Genomic DNA, 13,477 nt, shown 5'->3' with positions numbered 1-13,477 from the left:
TTGATATGGTAGTTGCAGAAAGGTTGTTTCCCCTTGTGGAAGAGTCTAGAATCAGAGGGAATCATCTCAGAATAAGCGGTTGCCCTTTTAAGACATATGAGGAGGACTTACTTCTCTCATGGGGTAGTGAATTTGTCAAATTCTTTATTGCAGACAAGTGCCTAGGTGGATCTTTAAGTGTATTTAAGGCTGAGAAAGGCAGATTTTTAGCCATAAGAGAATCCAAGGTTGGAAAAAGCAGGAAGGTGGAGTTGAGCATTTTCAGATCGGCAACAATCTGATTGAATGCCCTGAATCGTCTGCTTCAGTTCCTACGTCTTAAGCGTTAGAATATCCAGGTTCAAGTCCCGCCTGCCTGGAGGTGTGACATCACAAGTCTGAACGGGTTGATTGAAATAACTAAAAGAAGAAATGGAATGCTCAGGTGTTTCACTTTGGGGAGATATCTGCCGCTTTACCAACTGCACATTATGAGTAGTTCTGAAGCATAAAACATTAAAAATGATCAAAAGAAATAATGTAGATTCAATAAACAAATTACATACATACCTATCTATTACTTAGGATTTTGAAGTATTTTAGGAAAATATATTCCTCTTTGAATATAGCTACCAGAAGTAACAAATTTAAAAATAACAAGAGCATCTGAACCTGTGAATTTTGTTTTACGTAGTTCAAATGAACTACACTTATCACTTACTACTTACACAGAACGAGGAAATGTATTTGTCACCTTGAACCATGACCTGGGTGAGTCACTCAAGTAGCAATTTAATATTCCCTTCTGCTTAGCTGCAAGTTATACTAATGCCAAAATATAGTTCAAGGGTAACACAGCCTTACAGTGCATCAGGAAAGTTTCCATTATTCGTGTACAAATCTCGATTTGTTGTTTTTAGACATTCTCAATGTCAGGGATCTAATTTTCAAACTCCATTCCATCCTGACCTGTTGCACAAATGCATGTTCCAGCAGGGGCCCATGAGCAGCCTGATTGCATTTTTTTCAACCTCGGGATGGTGGAACCAATTCTGTATCTCCAGTGCAAGCCAGGATGATATCAGCTAACACTACAGAAAAGGAATGAAATCTGAGGTTGTTCTGGTTTAAATGGCTTAACAGGTGATACATTACTGAACCACCAGCAAAAAGTATGTCCATGAGTGAAGTAGAAAAAAAGAGAAACGGCGAAAATTGAGGGTTCAGTGCATCACCGAATCTCAGAATGACAGCAGCACAGCATGAGACCATTCAGATCATTATGGCTGAGCTGGTTCATTAAAGGAACAATGGAATCTTTAAATAGTTCATTCTTGTGTTGCAAAACTGTTCTTTCCTGTAAACCTGATGAGCTCTTGATTTTTGAATGTAAGAGGGTAAAGATGGTAATACATTTTCAATGCAAACTACATTTTCTACATTTTCTCCATTACAACAGTAACCACGCTTCAAACGTACTTTAGGATATCCTGTTGTCATGAATGGTCAAATAAATGTGTCTTTCATTTTTGTGTTCATTTGATCACTTTTTTCAGTGTAGAATTTCATATTTGTTAGAGCAGAAGTTTCTGTTTGTTTGAGCAAGGAGCCAGTCTTGAGGTGTAGCTGTGTCCTTGTTTTAACATTATCTTGCCTGTATTTAACTGATAACTGCTGCATGAGAGGTTAAACTTGGCAATAGTGGGAAGAGATCAGGTTACTGCAGTTGGCTCAAACTTTGTTTCTCTTGTTAAAAAAAGTTCCTTTCCTGCAGCCGTAATGAGCCATTTGCATTGTTGGGATTCAAGATAACATAGTAGAGCGAAGTTGAAGGAAATTGCTTCAATCAGCAAGAGTTAAGTTCTGTGTATATAACCCGCCTCTTCCTGAGTGAGTTTGGATGCCGCAGAGTGGCAAAGCTAGTTGCAGAAGTTATGTCTGCTGAGTTTATGAAAGGGTGGGAAGTTAAAAGTCAGTATGTTATTCAGCTGCCGTAGCTGCTCTTTGGACTTGTTGTCAGGGGGCTGGAAACGAATAAAGCTTTGTACTTCACCAAGAACAAAAATTAAGCTTGAATTCTTCCATGGCAGGGAAGAACAACCCACCTTCTACATTGTTTCAGTACCCGAAGAGGTGAGTGAGTTAATTTTTTTAACAAATGCGAAAAATCATTCTTGTCTCCTTTCTGTGCAAAACATGTATGTTTCAGAGTTAAACGATTCTCATGGTCCAAGCTGGATAGTTGCCAGTTTAAAATGTTGTAAACACTGCTTCACGTGACTCTACTTTGTCTTTATTTTAAACTAAATCTTCCATGAGTATGCTTCTTTGCTAGGTATATTCATGCTAATGAATTTGAATGATGTCTGTTGGATGCTAATGAAGTTAAGTATTTAAAAGTGGAACAAAATGCATGCAGTTTTGAATTGATCTGTACACTGTTAGAGCTAGAAAAACTGTCAATAATACTGCTATGCTGTTGCTGTTATGGCAGATTGTTGTGTATAATGTAGCTGTTCTGTTGCCCTATGTTACTACACTATACTTCAAGAAATATTGACTTATTAGCCTGTTGGGACATTCTGATGTCACAAAATGTACTAAATAAACACATGGTGTTTCTTTCCCCCTAATCGCCGATGTTAGTGCATGGAGGTATGACTTAGTGTGGAACTGCCTCGGAGTTTGGCCCTGAAGTCCTCTATAATTGAATAGCTTATCACTCATTATCAGGACCTTGTAGTGAATTGCCATTGCCGATGAATGCACACCTCAGAAAGAATTCCTGAGTCAGCACCCTCAGGAGAAGCCTGGTAAGGAAGTGATCTAATCTGGTTTAATTTGTAAATCTATATTCTTTTAAGAAGTCTCTGATCTCCTTTAGAGTTACCCTTCACACTATCGTACACAAAGTTGCAAGCTGGGGATTTATGCTCAGTTGAGATCTCTAATAATCATAGAGTCAAAGAGTCATAGAGATGTACAGCACGGAAATCAGACCCTTCAGTCCAACTCATCCATGCCGAGCAGCTGTCCTAACCTAATCTAGTCCCATATCCCTCTAAACTCATCCTATTCATATACCGATCCAGATGTCTTTTAAATGCTGTCATTGTACCAGCTTCCACCACTTCCTCTGACAGTTCATTCCATACACACACCACTCTCTGTGTGAAAAAAGTTGCCCCTTTTATATCGTTCCCCTCTCACCCTAAGTCTAGTTCTGGACTCCCCCACCAAGACAAAATACTTTGTCTATTTATCCTATCCATGCCCCTCATGATTTTGTAAACCTCTATAAGGTCACTCCTCAGCCTCCGATGTTCCAGGGCAAACAGCCCCAGTCTATTCAGCCTCTCCCTGTGGCTCAAATTCTCCAACCCTGGCAACATCCTTGTAAATCTTTTATGAACCCTTTCAAGTTTCACAACATCCTGCAGAATTGCACACAATATTCCAACAGTAACCCATGTCCTGTACAGCCACAACATGACCTCCCAACTCCTATACTGAATGCTCTGACCAAGAAAGGAAAGCATACCAAACGCCTTCTTCAGCATCTTATCTATCTGTGCCTCCACTTTCAAGGAGCTATGAACTTGCACTCCAAGGTCTCTTTGTTCAGCAACATTCCCCAGGACCTTACCATTAAGTGTATAAGTCCTGTAAGATTTGCTTTCCCAAAACGCAGCACCACGCATTTAACTGAATTCAACTCCATCTGCCACTCCTCTGCTGATTGGCCCATCTGATCAACATCCCTTAGCACTCTGAGGTAACCTTCTTTGCTGTCCACTACACCTCCAATTTTGATGTCATCTGCAAACTTACTAACTATATCTCCTATGTTCACGTCCATCGAAATGCAGTGGACCCGGCACTGATCCTTGTTGCACTCCACTGGTCACAGGCCTCCAATCTGAAAAACAACCCCCCACCACCACTCTCTGTCTTCTACCTTTGAGCCAGTTCTGTATCCTTGCCAATCAATGTCCCATGGGAAACCTTGTTAAATGCCTTACTGAAGTCCATATCAGTCATGCTTACCAGTCTGCCCTCATCAATTCTCTTTGGTACTTCTTCAAAAAAAAACTCAATCAAGTTTGTGAGACATGATTTCCTAAGCCCAAAGCCATGCTGACTATCCCTAATCAGTCCTTGCCTTTCCAAATCCATATGCATCCTGTCCCTCAGGATTCCCTCCAACAACTTGCCCATCACCTATGTCAGGCTCATCAGTCTATATTTCCCTGACTTTTCCTTACCATCTTTCTTAAATAGTGGCACCATGTTAGCCAAACTCCAGTCTTCCGGCACCTCACCTTTGACTATCAATGGTACAAATGGTACAAATGTCTCAGCAAGGAGTCCAGCACGCTCTTGTAATACTAGCTGAAGGATGCTCTTTTTATTGGGGGATATGGGTGACATTATGGTAAAATTGTAGTTATTGTTCAGCCCTAGTTGCCATTAGAAGGTGTTATTTGGATTGGTGACCTCAAAGATATCAATCCAACTTGTTTAGAAAATGTGTTTGTCGAATGTAGGATGGTGCGTGACTTCTGATCTTTTGAATTCACAGTGGAAGGAGATACTTGTAGCCCTATGGGATGATTCTTTCTCCAAGTTTTCCATGTTTTAAGACCCATTCCTCTGGATGCAAAATACCTTTTTCTGTTTTGAAGGTAGAGGTTACCCCAAAATTAATATTCCCAGAATTGAGGAAAGCACTAAATTATCTGATAACAATCAATAAATTTCTATATTTGTATGCAGTGTTCACCCATTGGGATGTATATTTCTATTAGTTTATAGGAGTAAGAAATGTTTTCTGCAATAATTGACTGTATTCCATTTGAAGAATTTATGACATTTTTTGAAAAATAGGCGAGGACATCTCTGGGAGTATGTCAGTACAGCAAAGGTTTACTCATAACTGAGGATTTGTAAACCACTACAATAGGATAGTGTCTTTACCTAGTTGCACCTTCTTCTGGATAAAAATGACAGAGTGCAATATCCTAATGATTAATATGGAAAATGTGCAAATGTGAAAAATGGTTTTGGTTTTGAAGTTATGCAAAATATGTGTGATTTAAATGGGATCCAGATGCCTGTTAAAATGCTGTTTCTTACTAGCCAACTTTGTTTTAAGTAATTCTTTTATGTCATTTTCTCTTCCAGTTAAAATGTGCATGAGTCTCTCATGCATGTTGGAAGCTACTTTTCTAAAATGTATTTTAAGATCAATTTTTATATTATGATAAATGTTGCCTGAAAGCTGCCATTCAGTTTGAAGTGAGTGAAATTTTATTTTGTTTGTCTTCCTGAACATTGTGCCTTTACACTTAGGTACAGTGTTACCAAAGTTGGCGCCTTGCTGTCATCTATACTTGTTATATCAGAGTGGTGCTGGAAAAGCACAGCAGGTCAGGCAGCATCCAAGGAGCAGGAAAATTGTGGAGCAGATAGCTGGGAAGGGACATTGGCAGGTAGGACAGGTCATGAGGACAGTGCTGAGCTGGAAGGTTGGAACTGAGGTAAGGTGGGGGGGAGGGGAAATGAGGAAACTGGACTTCACCATCCCCTCTGACCTATCACCTCTTTCCCCACCCCCATTCACCTATTGTACTCTTTGCTACCTTCTCCCCAGCCCCAACCCCCATTTATCTCTCCACCCTGGAGGCTTCCTGCCTCTATTCCTGATAAAGGGCTTTTGCCCGAAACATCGATTTACCTGCACCTTGGATGCTGCCTGACCTGCTGTGCTTTTCCAGCACCACTCTGATCTAAACTCTGGTTTCCAGCATCTGCAGTCCTCACTTTTGCCTATGCTTGTTAGATATCAACTAAAAAAGTGAGTGTTGGCAGACTAAGTGACATTGAGAACCAGCAAGATTTTTCTTCATAAAGTTTTCATCAGGAATCACTGGACAATGATCATAAGTGGTAACAATGGAGTTTTTGCTGTTCTATTACCTTAGTCCCTCCAACTTTTAATGGTGTTGCGATCCCTCACCACTGCAGCTCAAGATGAGTCTATAAACATGACTGTCTTCTAAAGAGGGGAACAAATGCATTTGTACAATGCCTGGTTTGAAAATGTCATGAAAGTTTCACATTGTTTAGAGCTGTTGGAGTGCAGTGATAGTGTCCCTGCCTTTGAACTGGAATGTCTGGTTTCAAGTCCCACCTAACCTGGAGGTATGTTGTAATATGTCTGAACAGGGTTGATTAAATCTAATTCAAAATTAATACTTTTAAATTGCAGTGACTGTTGGGGAAGCAAATGTAAATGCCAGTTTGCACCTAAAATGTCACACAAAGCAATTAAATGAATATCCAGTTTTTTGCTCGTTGAAGGTGATGATTGAACTAGCAGCATTGGACGGGACACTGGAAGATTTCTGCCTCGAACTTTTGTTAAATAGCAGAAGTAAGGCTTTTTGTCTGTACAAACTTTGTAATAGTTTTCCCATTAGTCTCACTTGCCTACACAAAACTGAACATTTTTCTCCTTCAATTATTTACCCAGTTCCCTTTTGATAATCATTATTGAACCTACTTCTATCACTCTTTCAGGCAGTATATTCCAGATCAACCCACGCTGTGCAAAAGTTTTGCCTCTCATGTCGCTTCTATTTTAAATCTGTGACCTCTGGTTGTAGTAGTAATGTGAGATCTCCACTCATGTGAATAAACGGCAACAGACTATTGAATATAACCATTTACAAAAAATAGTAAGAGAGGACATCTTATCTGGAGCCCTAGAAACTCAGGCTCCGGTTCCGTGTGAACAGACATCACTGTGACATACTCCTTTCACATATACTCAGTAGCTAACTCAGTGTAAAGTTGTAATTCTCTTTACTGTTACTGACTGTCCTATCGTCAAAAGCAGTTTCATCTTGTTATTCCATGATTTTGAACACCTTTGTCATTTCTCTCTGGAACTTTCCTTGTTCTAAAAAAATAATGCTAGTTTCACTCAGCTCTCCACTTAACTAAAGACTTGAATCCCTGGTATGATTCTGTTAAATATCTTTTATACCTTCTCCTGGAGAATTCCTTTTTGGAGCAAAGAGATTGAAGGGAGATTTTATAGAGGTAAACAAGATTTTAATAGGTTTTGATGAATTGGATGAGGAAAGCAGCCCACAGTAGGTGCTACTGGAAGGGTCAGGAGTCATAGGAAAGGCTAGGGCAAGTAGAGATGATCCATCATTTCAAAAGGAAATTGATGGGTACTTGAAAAGAAACCAGATCTAAAAGGTGGAGCAATGTAATGGTTTACTCTACAGAGAGGTGACTGATTGGCTTCTTTCTGTGCCGTAAGTGACTCTCACTGGAAGAGTGGAATTGCATAGGGGTGTAAGCAAAATGGGCTATGGTGAGATGTGTAGCAGAATGAGGTGACAAGTGCACAAGGCACATCTTTTTGTCAGGTGCAACGCAACTCATGCCATCTTTTAAACTTCTCACAAGCATTGTGACAGATTCTCACTCAGCAGCAGCAAGATGCTAATTACTATGATTATTGCTAATTAAACAGAGATAATAACCCAATTCAACTCATTAATATTCAGCCTCCCATCTTAACAAACGCGCCAGACAGCTTTAACAATGGGAAAACTCGACTGATTCTCATCTGGCAGAATCAGCTCTGTGCTTACTCCAGACAATCTCCATGTTGGACACCAGGCTCCAACGATGTTCCATGGGGTATCAACCACACACACCCATATCCACAGACTTTGGCATCCAATACGTGCCAGCTTCTAAGAACCCTCGTGGGGCATCTCTTATCTAGTAATGAGATGCTTATGCACTTCAGTGCTGCATTTTAAGCTGCAGTGGCAACTATCATTGTAATGTTGCAGCAAGGACACTGTGCATTCAGGAACATGCACCCAGCTCATGGAGTGGATCTTCTGCATCTCTGGCCTGTTGACATGCTGTCATCACTGATTCTGAGCCTACCCAGATGCTTACAACATCCCAGCCTTGATTTACCTTGTCTCTCTATTTTGGATCCCCTCAGCCAGAGTTACCAGACTTGTATTAATGCTGTCATGCTATGCTTTTGCAGTAGACACAAAGCCAGGAAGGTTGCCATAGTTGTTAGCTGGCCTCAGTCAAGACAAAGGCTAGGATGTGGCGCTCACTCTAGGGTCTCAGCACAGTAAGTCAAATGCAGCCTCCATTGCCAGCCCAGGCCATGCTACGGCAGTCAGAATCAGGATCTTCCACTCACAATGGTTGAGGAGCCAAATGACAGGCAGCACACCACCAGTTTTGACTCTTTCTGCCCTATTGTGAGCAGTTTTCTTTAGGGAACGAGAGAGGGTCAGGCAAGTAGGGGCTAGATTAGGTTGGGATATCTGGTTGGCATAGACGGGTTGGACCAAAGGGTCTGTTTCCATGCTGTACATCTATGACTCTGTGACCTCCACGCAAAGCACAGTTCCGGTTTTTCCCCAGTCTGCCATGCCTGAGGCAAATGTCAGCAACCATGTAGGGTTACTCCAGACGGACAGTACTTGTCAGGGTGCCCAATGAGCATTTAAAGTTTTCACAGGTGCAAGGAATGCTGATGAATTCTGGGATATCCATTGAGTAACAAGTTGTTACGGGAAAGGTGCATGGTAAATTGGGGTGTAAATTGGATATGAGAGACGCCTTAAAGATGTGGTAACTAATTAATGAGAAGAATTTGGTAAGATGCAATGAGAAAACTTGCTTGGGCATGTGGTGACAAACCCTCCAAAAAACTTAATGTAATTCAGACTTAGCCACAAAGTTGTAAGATCCAGGCCTTAGTTTCTATTTATCCAAAAAAAATTATAGTCTTGCTTCTGATTCTGTAACCTTTTAATTGTTTTATCCTTTACCACAAGGACACTGTTAGATATTAATCAGTAAACTAAAATCAACATGTTTAGTTTTCCAATGTTGATATAGTGATTGAACAGGTGATCCTTGTTGGTCAAAATGTAAGGCGGTTTGTCCCCTTTCTCTGGTGCAAAATTGTTGGTATCTATTGAAGCAATAATTCTTTTTCAGCTATCAATTCTAGAGGTATAATTTTATTCACTTGCAAAAGGGCATTTCTGTACAATCTTCTTCTCTTAAAAGATGGCAATGTCATGAGAGGCATGGTGGCTCAGTGGTTGTTAACTGCTGCCTCACAGTACCAGGGACCCGGGTTCAATTCCAGCCTTGGGTGACTGTTTGTGTCTGTGTGAAGTTTTACATTCTCCCCATGTCTGCGTGGGTTTCTTCTGGGTGCTCCCAGTTTCTTCCCCCAATCCAAAGATGTGCAGGTCAGGTGAAATGGCCATGCTAAATTGCCCATAGTGTTAGGTACATTAGTTAGGGGTAAATGTAGGGGAGTGGGTCTGAGTGGGTTACTCTTTGGAGGGTTGGTGTGGACTTGTTGAGCGAAATGGCCTGTTTCCATACTATAGGGATTCTAATCTAATCTAATAGAGACAACAAATGATAAGATCCTAGAAAAATCTAAGTTTCAAATTCCAACAAGTTACCAAGAGGAAGAGAATCAACTCCATGCCAACTTTCATCCCTTCTGTAGTAGGTTTGGGGAGAATCTCACACTTAGATTCCTATTTCACAAAGATAGAGAACATCTTTCCCCATCGTTTGGAGTCTGGACCCCAAAACCAGGTAGGAGAAAGTGAGGACTAAAGATGACTGTGGTGCTGGAAAAGCACAGCCGGCCAGGCAATATCCAGGAAACAGGAGAGTCAACATTTTGGGCATAAGCTCTTCGTCAGGAATGATGAAGAGCTTATGATTGAAACATCGATTCTCCTGCTCCTCAGTACTGCCTGACCGGCTGTACTTTTTCAGCACAACACACTTCGACCTCAAAGTCAGGTCCTGGCTTCACATTATCTGATACTCAACACAATTTTTAATGAAAAACTTAAAGAGCTGCGGATGCTGGAAACCAGAAAAAAAATCAAAAACCTGTTCTGAAAAAGGGAATATTATCTCTGCTTTCTCTCCAGTTGCTGGCAGACCTGCTGAGTTTTTCCCAACAATTTTTTATGAACTGCCCGATTAATTATTAATTCTTCAAGACTCCTGTGCGCTTGTCCAGTTAAGGATGGGAGGGTAAGCAGAGGATTCCCACGGTCAAAAGATATGCAGATTAGATGGATTGACCATGCCAAACTGCCCATGGTATGCAGGCTAGGTGCATTAGCCATGAAAAATGTGGGGTTACGAGGATAAGTTGAGTCTGGGTGGGATGTTCTTTCAAGGGTCAGTGTGGACTCAATGGGCTGGATGGCCTGCTCCCACAATGTATGATTATGCACTCATGATTGTTCTCATTCGGTCGTACATCCTTTCAGTATTTATAACAGTACTGTATATTCACAGTCTTCGAAGCTACATTTTCTAATAAGGAAGTTTCACTGTATTTGTAACTGCAGTTTGCTCCCCTTCTTTCTTCAGTTTAATAGTTTGTTTCATGAAGCTCTTACAAAGAGTGCCCTACTGCTTACATTTACAAGTACTTGTGTATTGCAAACTGACATCAGGAATGCTGCTAGATTTTTTGTTTTGGTGAGTATTGCCCAGTGAAACTCTGGTGTGATCTGCTGCTCCAGGTAAAAAGAAACAGTAAAATTGTGGAACTTGTAGGTGCCTTTTGACTTAGAATTGCTTTTGAGTCCTATTGTTGGTGTCCCTGCCACAACCCATCTCATTCACTGTCACCTCCATCTCAACTATTTACATATTTTCCTAAGCAAGGCCACCGTCCTCCACACTCTGTAAATCTTAACTAATCCAAAGTTTTGCTGCTAGTATCTTCTGCTGCACCAAATCCTGTTCCCCAATGTTGGTAGGTCTTTCAGTGTTGCCATTTTTAAAAATTGTTTTGTCTATTTATATCTCTTCCTATCCCTTCCTGCCCTGTAATGCCTCAAAATATTGTTTTTCTGACTCTTTGGTTTGGATATGCTTGCACCTTTAGTCCCACTATTGTTAGCTGTGCCTTGAACCATCTAAGTCCCATTCTCTGACATTTCTTCCTCGCACTCTTCTTTCAAGATTTGCTTTAAAATCCAAATTTTTAAACAGATGTTTGTTCATCATGCTTAATATTTTCCCTTGATTGGTAACCATTGGAGATCAGAGTCATAAAGTGTGGTGCTGGAAAAGCACAGCCAGTCAGGCAGCATCCAAGGAACAGGAGAGTCGGCATTTAGGCATAAGCCCTTCATCATTCCTGATGAAGGGCTTATGCCTGAAACAATGACTCTCCTACTCCTCGGATGTTGCATGACTCGCTTTGCTTTTCCAGCGCCATACTTTTCAACAGCATCTGTGGAGCATCAGTTTTCTACATAAAAGATGCTTTATAGATGCATATTGTTTGTGTTATTGCTTTTAAGGCTTATTGTGATTTGTAAAACTGGAATATTGTTTATAGCCATTAATTAGTTTTAAAATGGCAAATGCAGTTTTATTTTTTAAGTTTCTCACTTTTGCCCCTTAGTAAAAGCATCAGGTTTTCTATCACATTTGCATTGTTTATGTGAGAGTGACTGCCAAGTCATCATTTATCTCTATGGGAAACTTTTGTTGTACACCCATAGATTATTAGCTCCAGTCCACAAGAGCTGAACTGTAGTGGAATATGTGGCAATTTCAGCCATCCCCACAATCAAATTTCCTGCCCTTGAACAGTCAGTGAAAAGGGAATAGTTGACATGCAACCATTGACAATATGAGATGGAATGAGATACTAAATGCTGAAATACTTATGCGAGTATTGATTTTAAGGCAGGCTCTCATGCAGTTACAGAATTATAAGAAATCCCATAAAGTTGTACAATACTGAAATTGATATTGAAACCTCTATTGGGTAACTGGGCTTATAACATCTTTTCGTCCACCATTCTGGTTCCTTCCCAATTTTTTCACACTCTCAAAAGTTCACTCTGATTTCTTTGTCTTGTCCCCTTCCCAGGCTGAGAAGCAACATGGTCACCCCTACCACCCGCACCAGGCCAGCTGACCAGCAACTTGGCCTTTTCCAATGCCTTCACTCCTTTCCCAGTCTTGTTGAGAGGAAACTCTAAACACAGACTTCTCCCTGGCAACTCCACTTGGAACTGGGTCCTTTTTCCTAAACCGTTCATCTACACAGGCCTCTGCAAATCCAAATAAGATGAAAACCTTCCTTGGGCCACTGTCCTTATTCATTTATTAATCTAAAATTTAAATGCATTCATGGGACGAGGGCGTCGCTAACTAGGCCAGCAATTATTACCCATCCCTCTATGCTCAGAGGGCAGATTAAGAGTTAACCACATTGCTTTGGGACTGGAATCACACGTCAACCAGACAAATAAAGGGAGCAGTTTCTTTCCCTAAAGGACATTAATGAACTAGATGAGGTTTTCTAACAATTGACAATGGATTCATGGTTATCAGTAGAGTCTTAACTCCAGATTTTTAGAAAGTGTTTTTCATCAGTGTTAACTATGTAGAAGGGAATGAAAGCTAGAGAACTTGGGCAAAATAAATAGCGACTCCTTGAAAAGTGTACATTTTACACAGGAGGAGATGCTGGATGTCTTATATTGCATAAAACCTCAGGACCTGATCAAGCAAGGAAAGTGATTGCTGAGCCCTTTGCTGAGATATTGTCAGTAGCCACAAGTGAGGTGCTGGAAGACTGGAGGTTGGCTAACGTGGTACAACTATTTAAGGAAGGTTGTAAAAAAAGCCAGGGAACTACAGACTGGTGAACCTGACATCAGTGGTTGGAGGGGATCCTGAGGGACAGTATTTACATGTATTTGGAAAAGCAAGGACTGATTAAAGATAGTCAACATGGCTTTGTGCGTGGCAAATTGTGTCTCACTAACTTGATCGAGTTTTTTGAAGAAGTAACAAAGAGGATTGAGGAAAGCAAAGTATGGATGTGATAAATATGAAATTCAGTAAGGCGTTGACAAGATTCCTCATGGTAGGCTGGTTAACAATGTTACACATGGAATATAGGGAGACCTGGCTATTTGGATACTGCACTGGGTCAAAGGCAGGAGACAGAGGGTGTTGGTGGAGGGTTGCTTTTCTGACTGGGGCCTTTGACCAGCGGTGTGCCGCAAAGATCGGTGCTGGGTCCACTGCTTTTGTCATTTGTATAAATGATTTGGATGTGAATATATGAAGTTTGGTTAGTAAATTTTCAGATAACACCAAAATTGGTGGAAAAGTGGACAGTGAAGCAGATTACCTCCAAGTATAATGGGACCTTGATCAGATGGGTCAAAGGGCTGAGAAGTGGCAAATGGAGTTTAATTTGGATAAATGAGAGGTACTGCATTTTTGAAAGGCAAGTCAGGGCAGAACTTATATACTTAATGGTAACGTCGTGGGGAGTGTTGCAGGACAAAGATTTTGTACTGCAGGTACACAGTTCCTTGAAAGTGGAGTCCAGGTCAATAGCATAATG

The 13,477-nt window shown here is 40.8% G+C and overlaps 1 protein-coding gene across 1 annotated transcript in view; it reads left to right on the top strand.

Moving 5' to 3' along the window:
* The first annotated feature begins 1,750 nt into the window (after positions 1-1,750).
* Positions 1,751-13,477, top strand: part of LOC122562396 (acetyl-CoA carboxylase 1-like) — a 132,673-nt gene continuing 120,946 nt past the window's right edge. The window contains 1 exon segment of the mRNA XM_043715252.1: positions 1,751-2,112. Coding sequence (XP_043571187.1) covers positions 2,063-2,112 — 50 coding nt within the window. The 5' untranslated portion in view covers positions 1,751-2,062.

This window comes from Chiloscyllium plagiosum, chromosome 25 (genome assembly GCF_004010195.1).
Source record: "Chiloscyllium plagiosum isolate BGI_BamShark_2017 chromosome 25, ASM401019v2, whole genome shotgun sequence".
NCBI lineage: Eukaryota > Metazoa > Chordata > Chondrichthyes > Orectolobiformes > Hemiscylliidae > Chiloscyllium > Chiloscyllium plagiosum.
The sequence above is the reverse complement of the archived record's forward strand: the minus strand, read 5'-3'. Positions and strand labels throughout refer to the sequence as shown.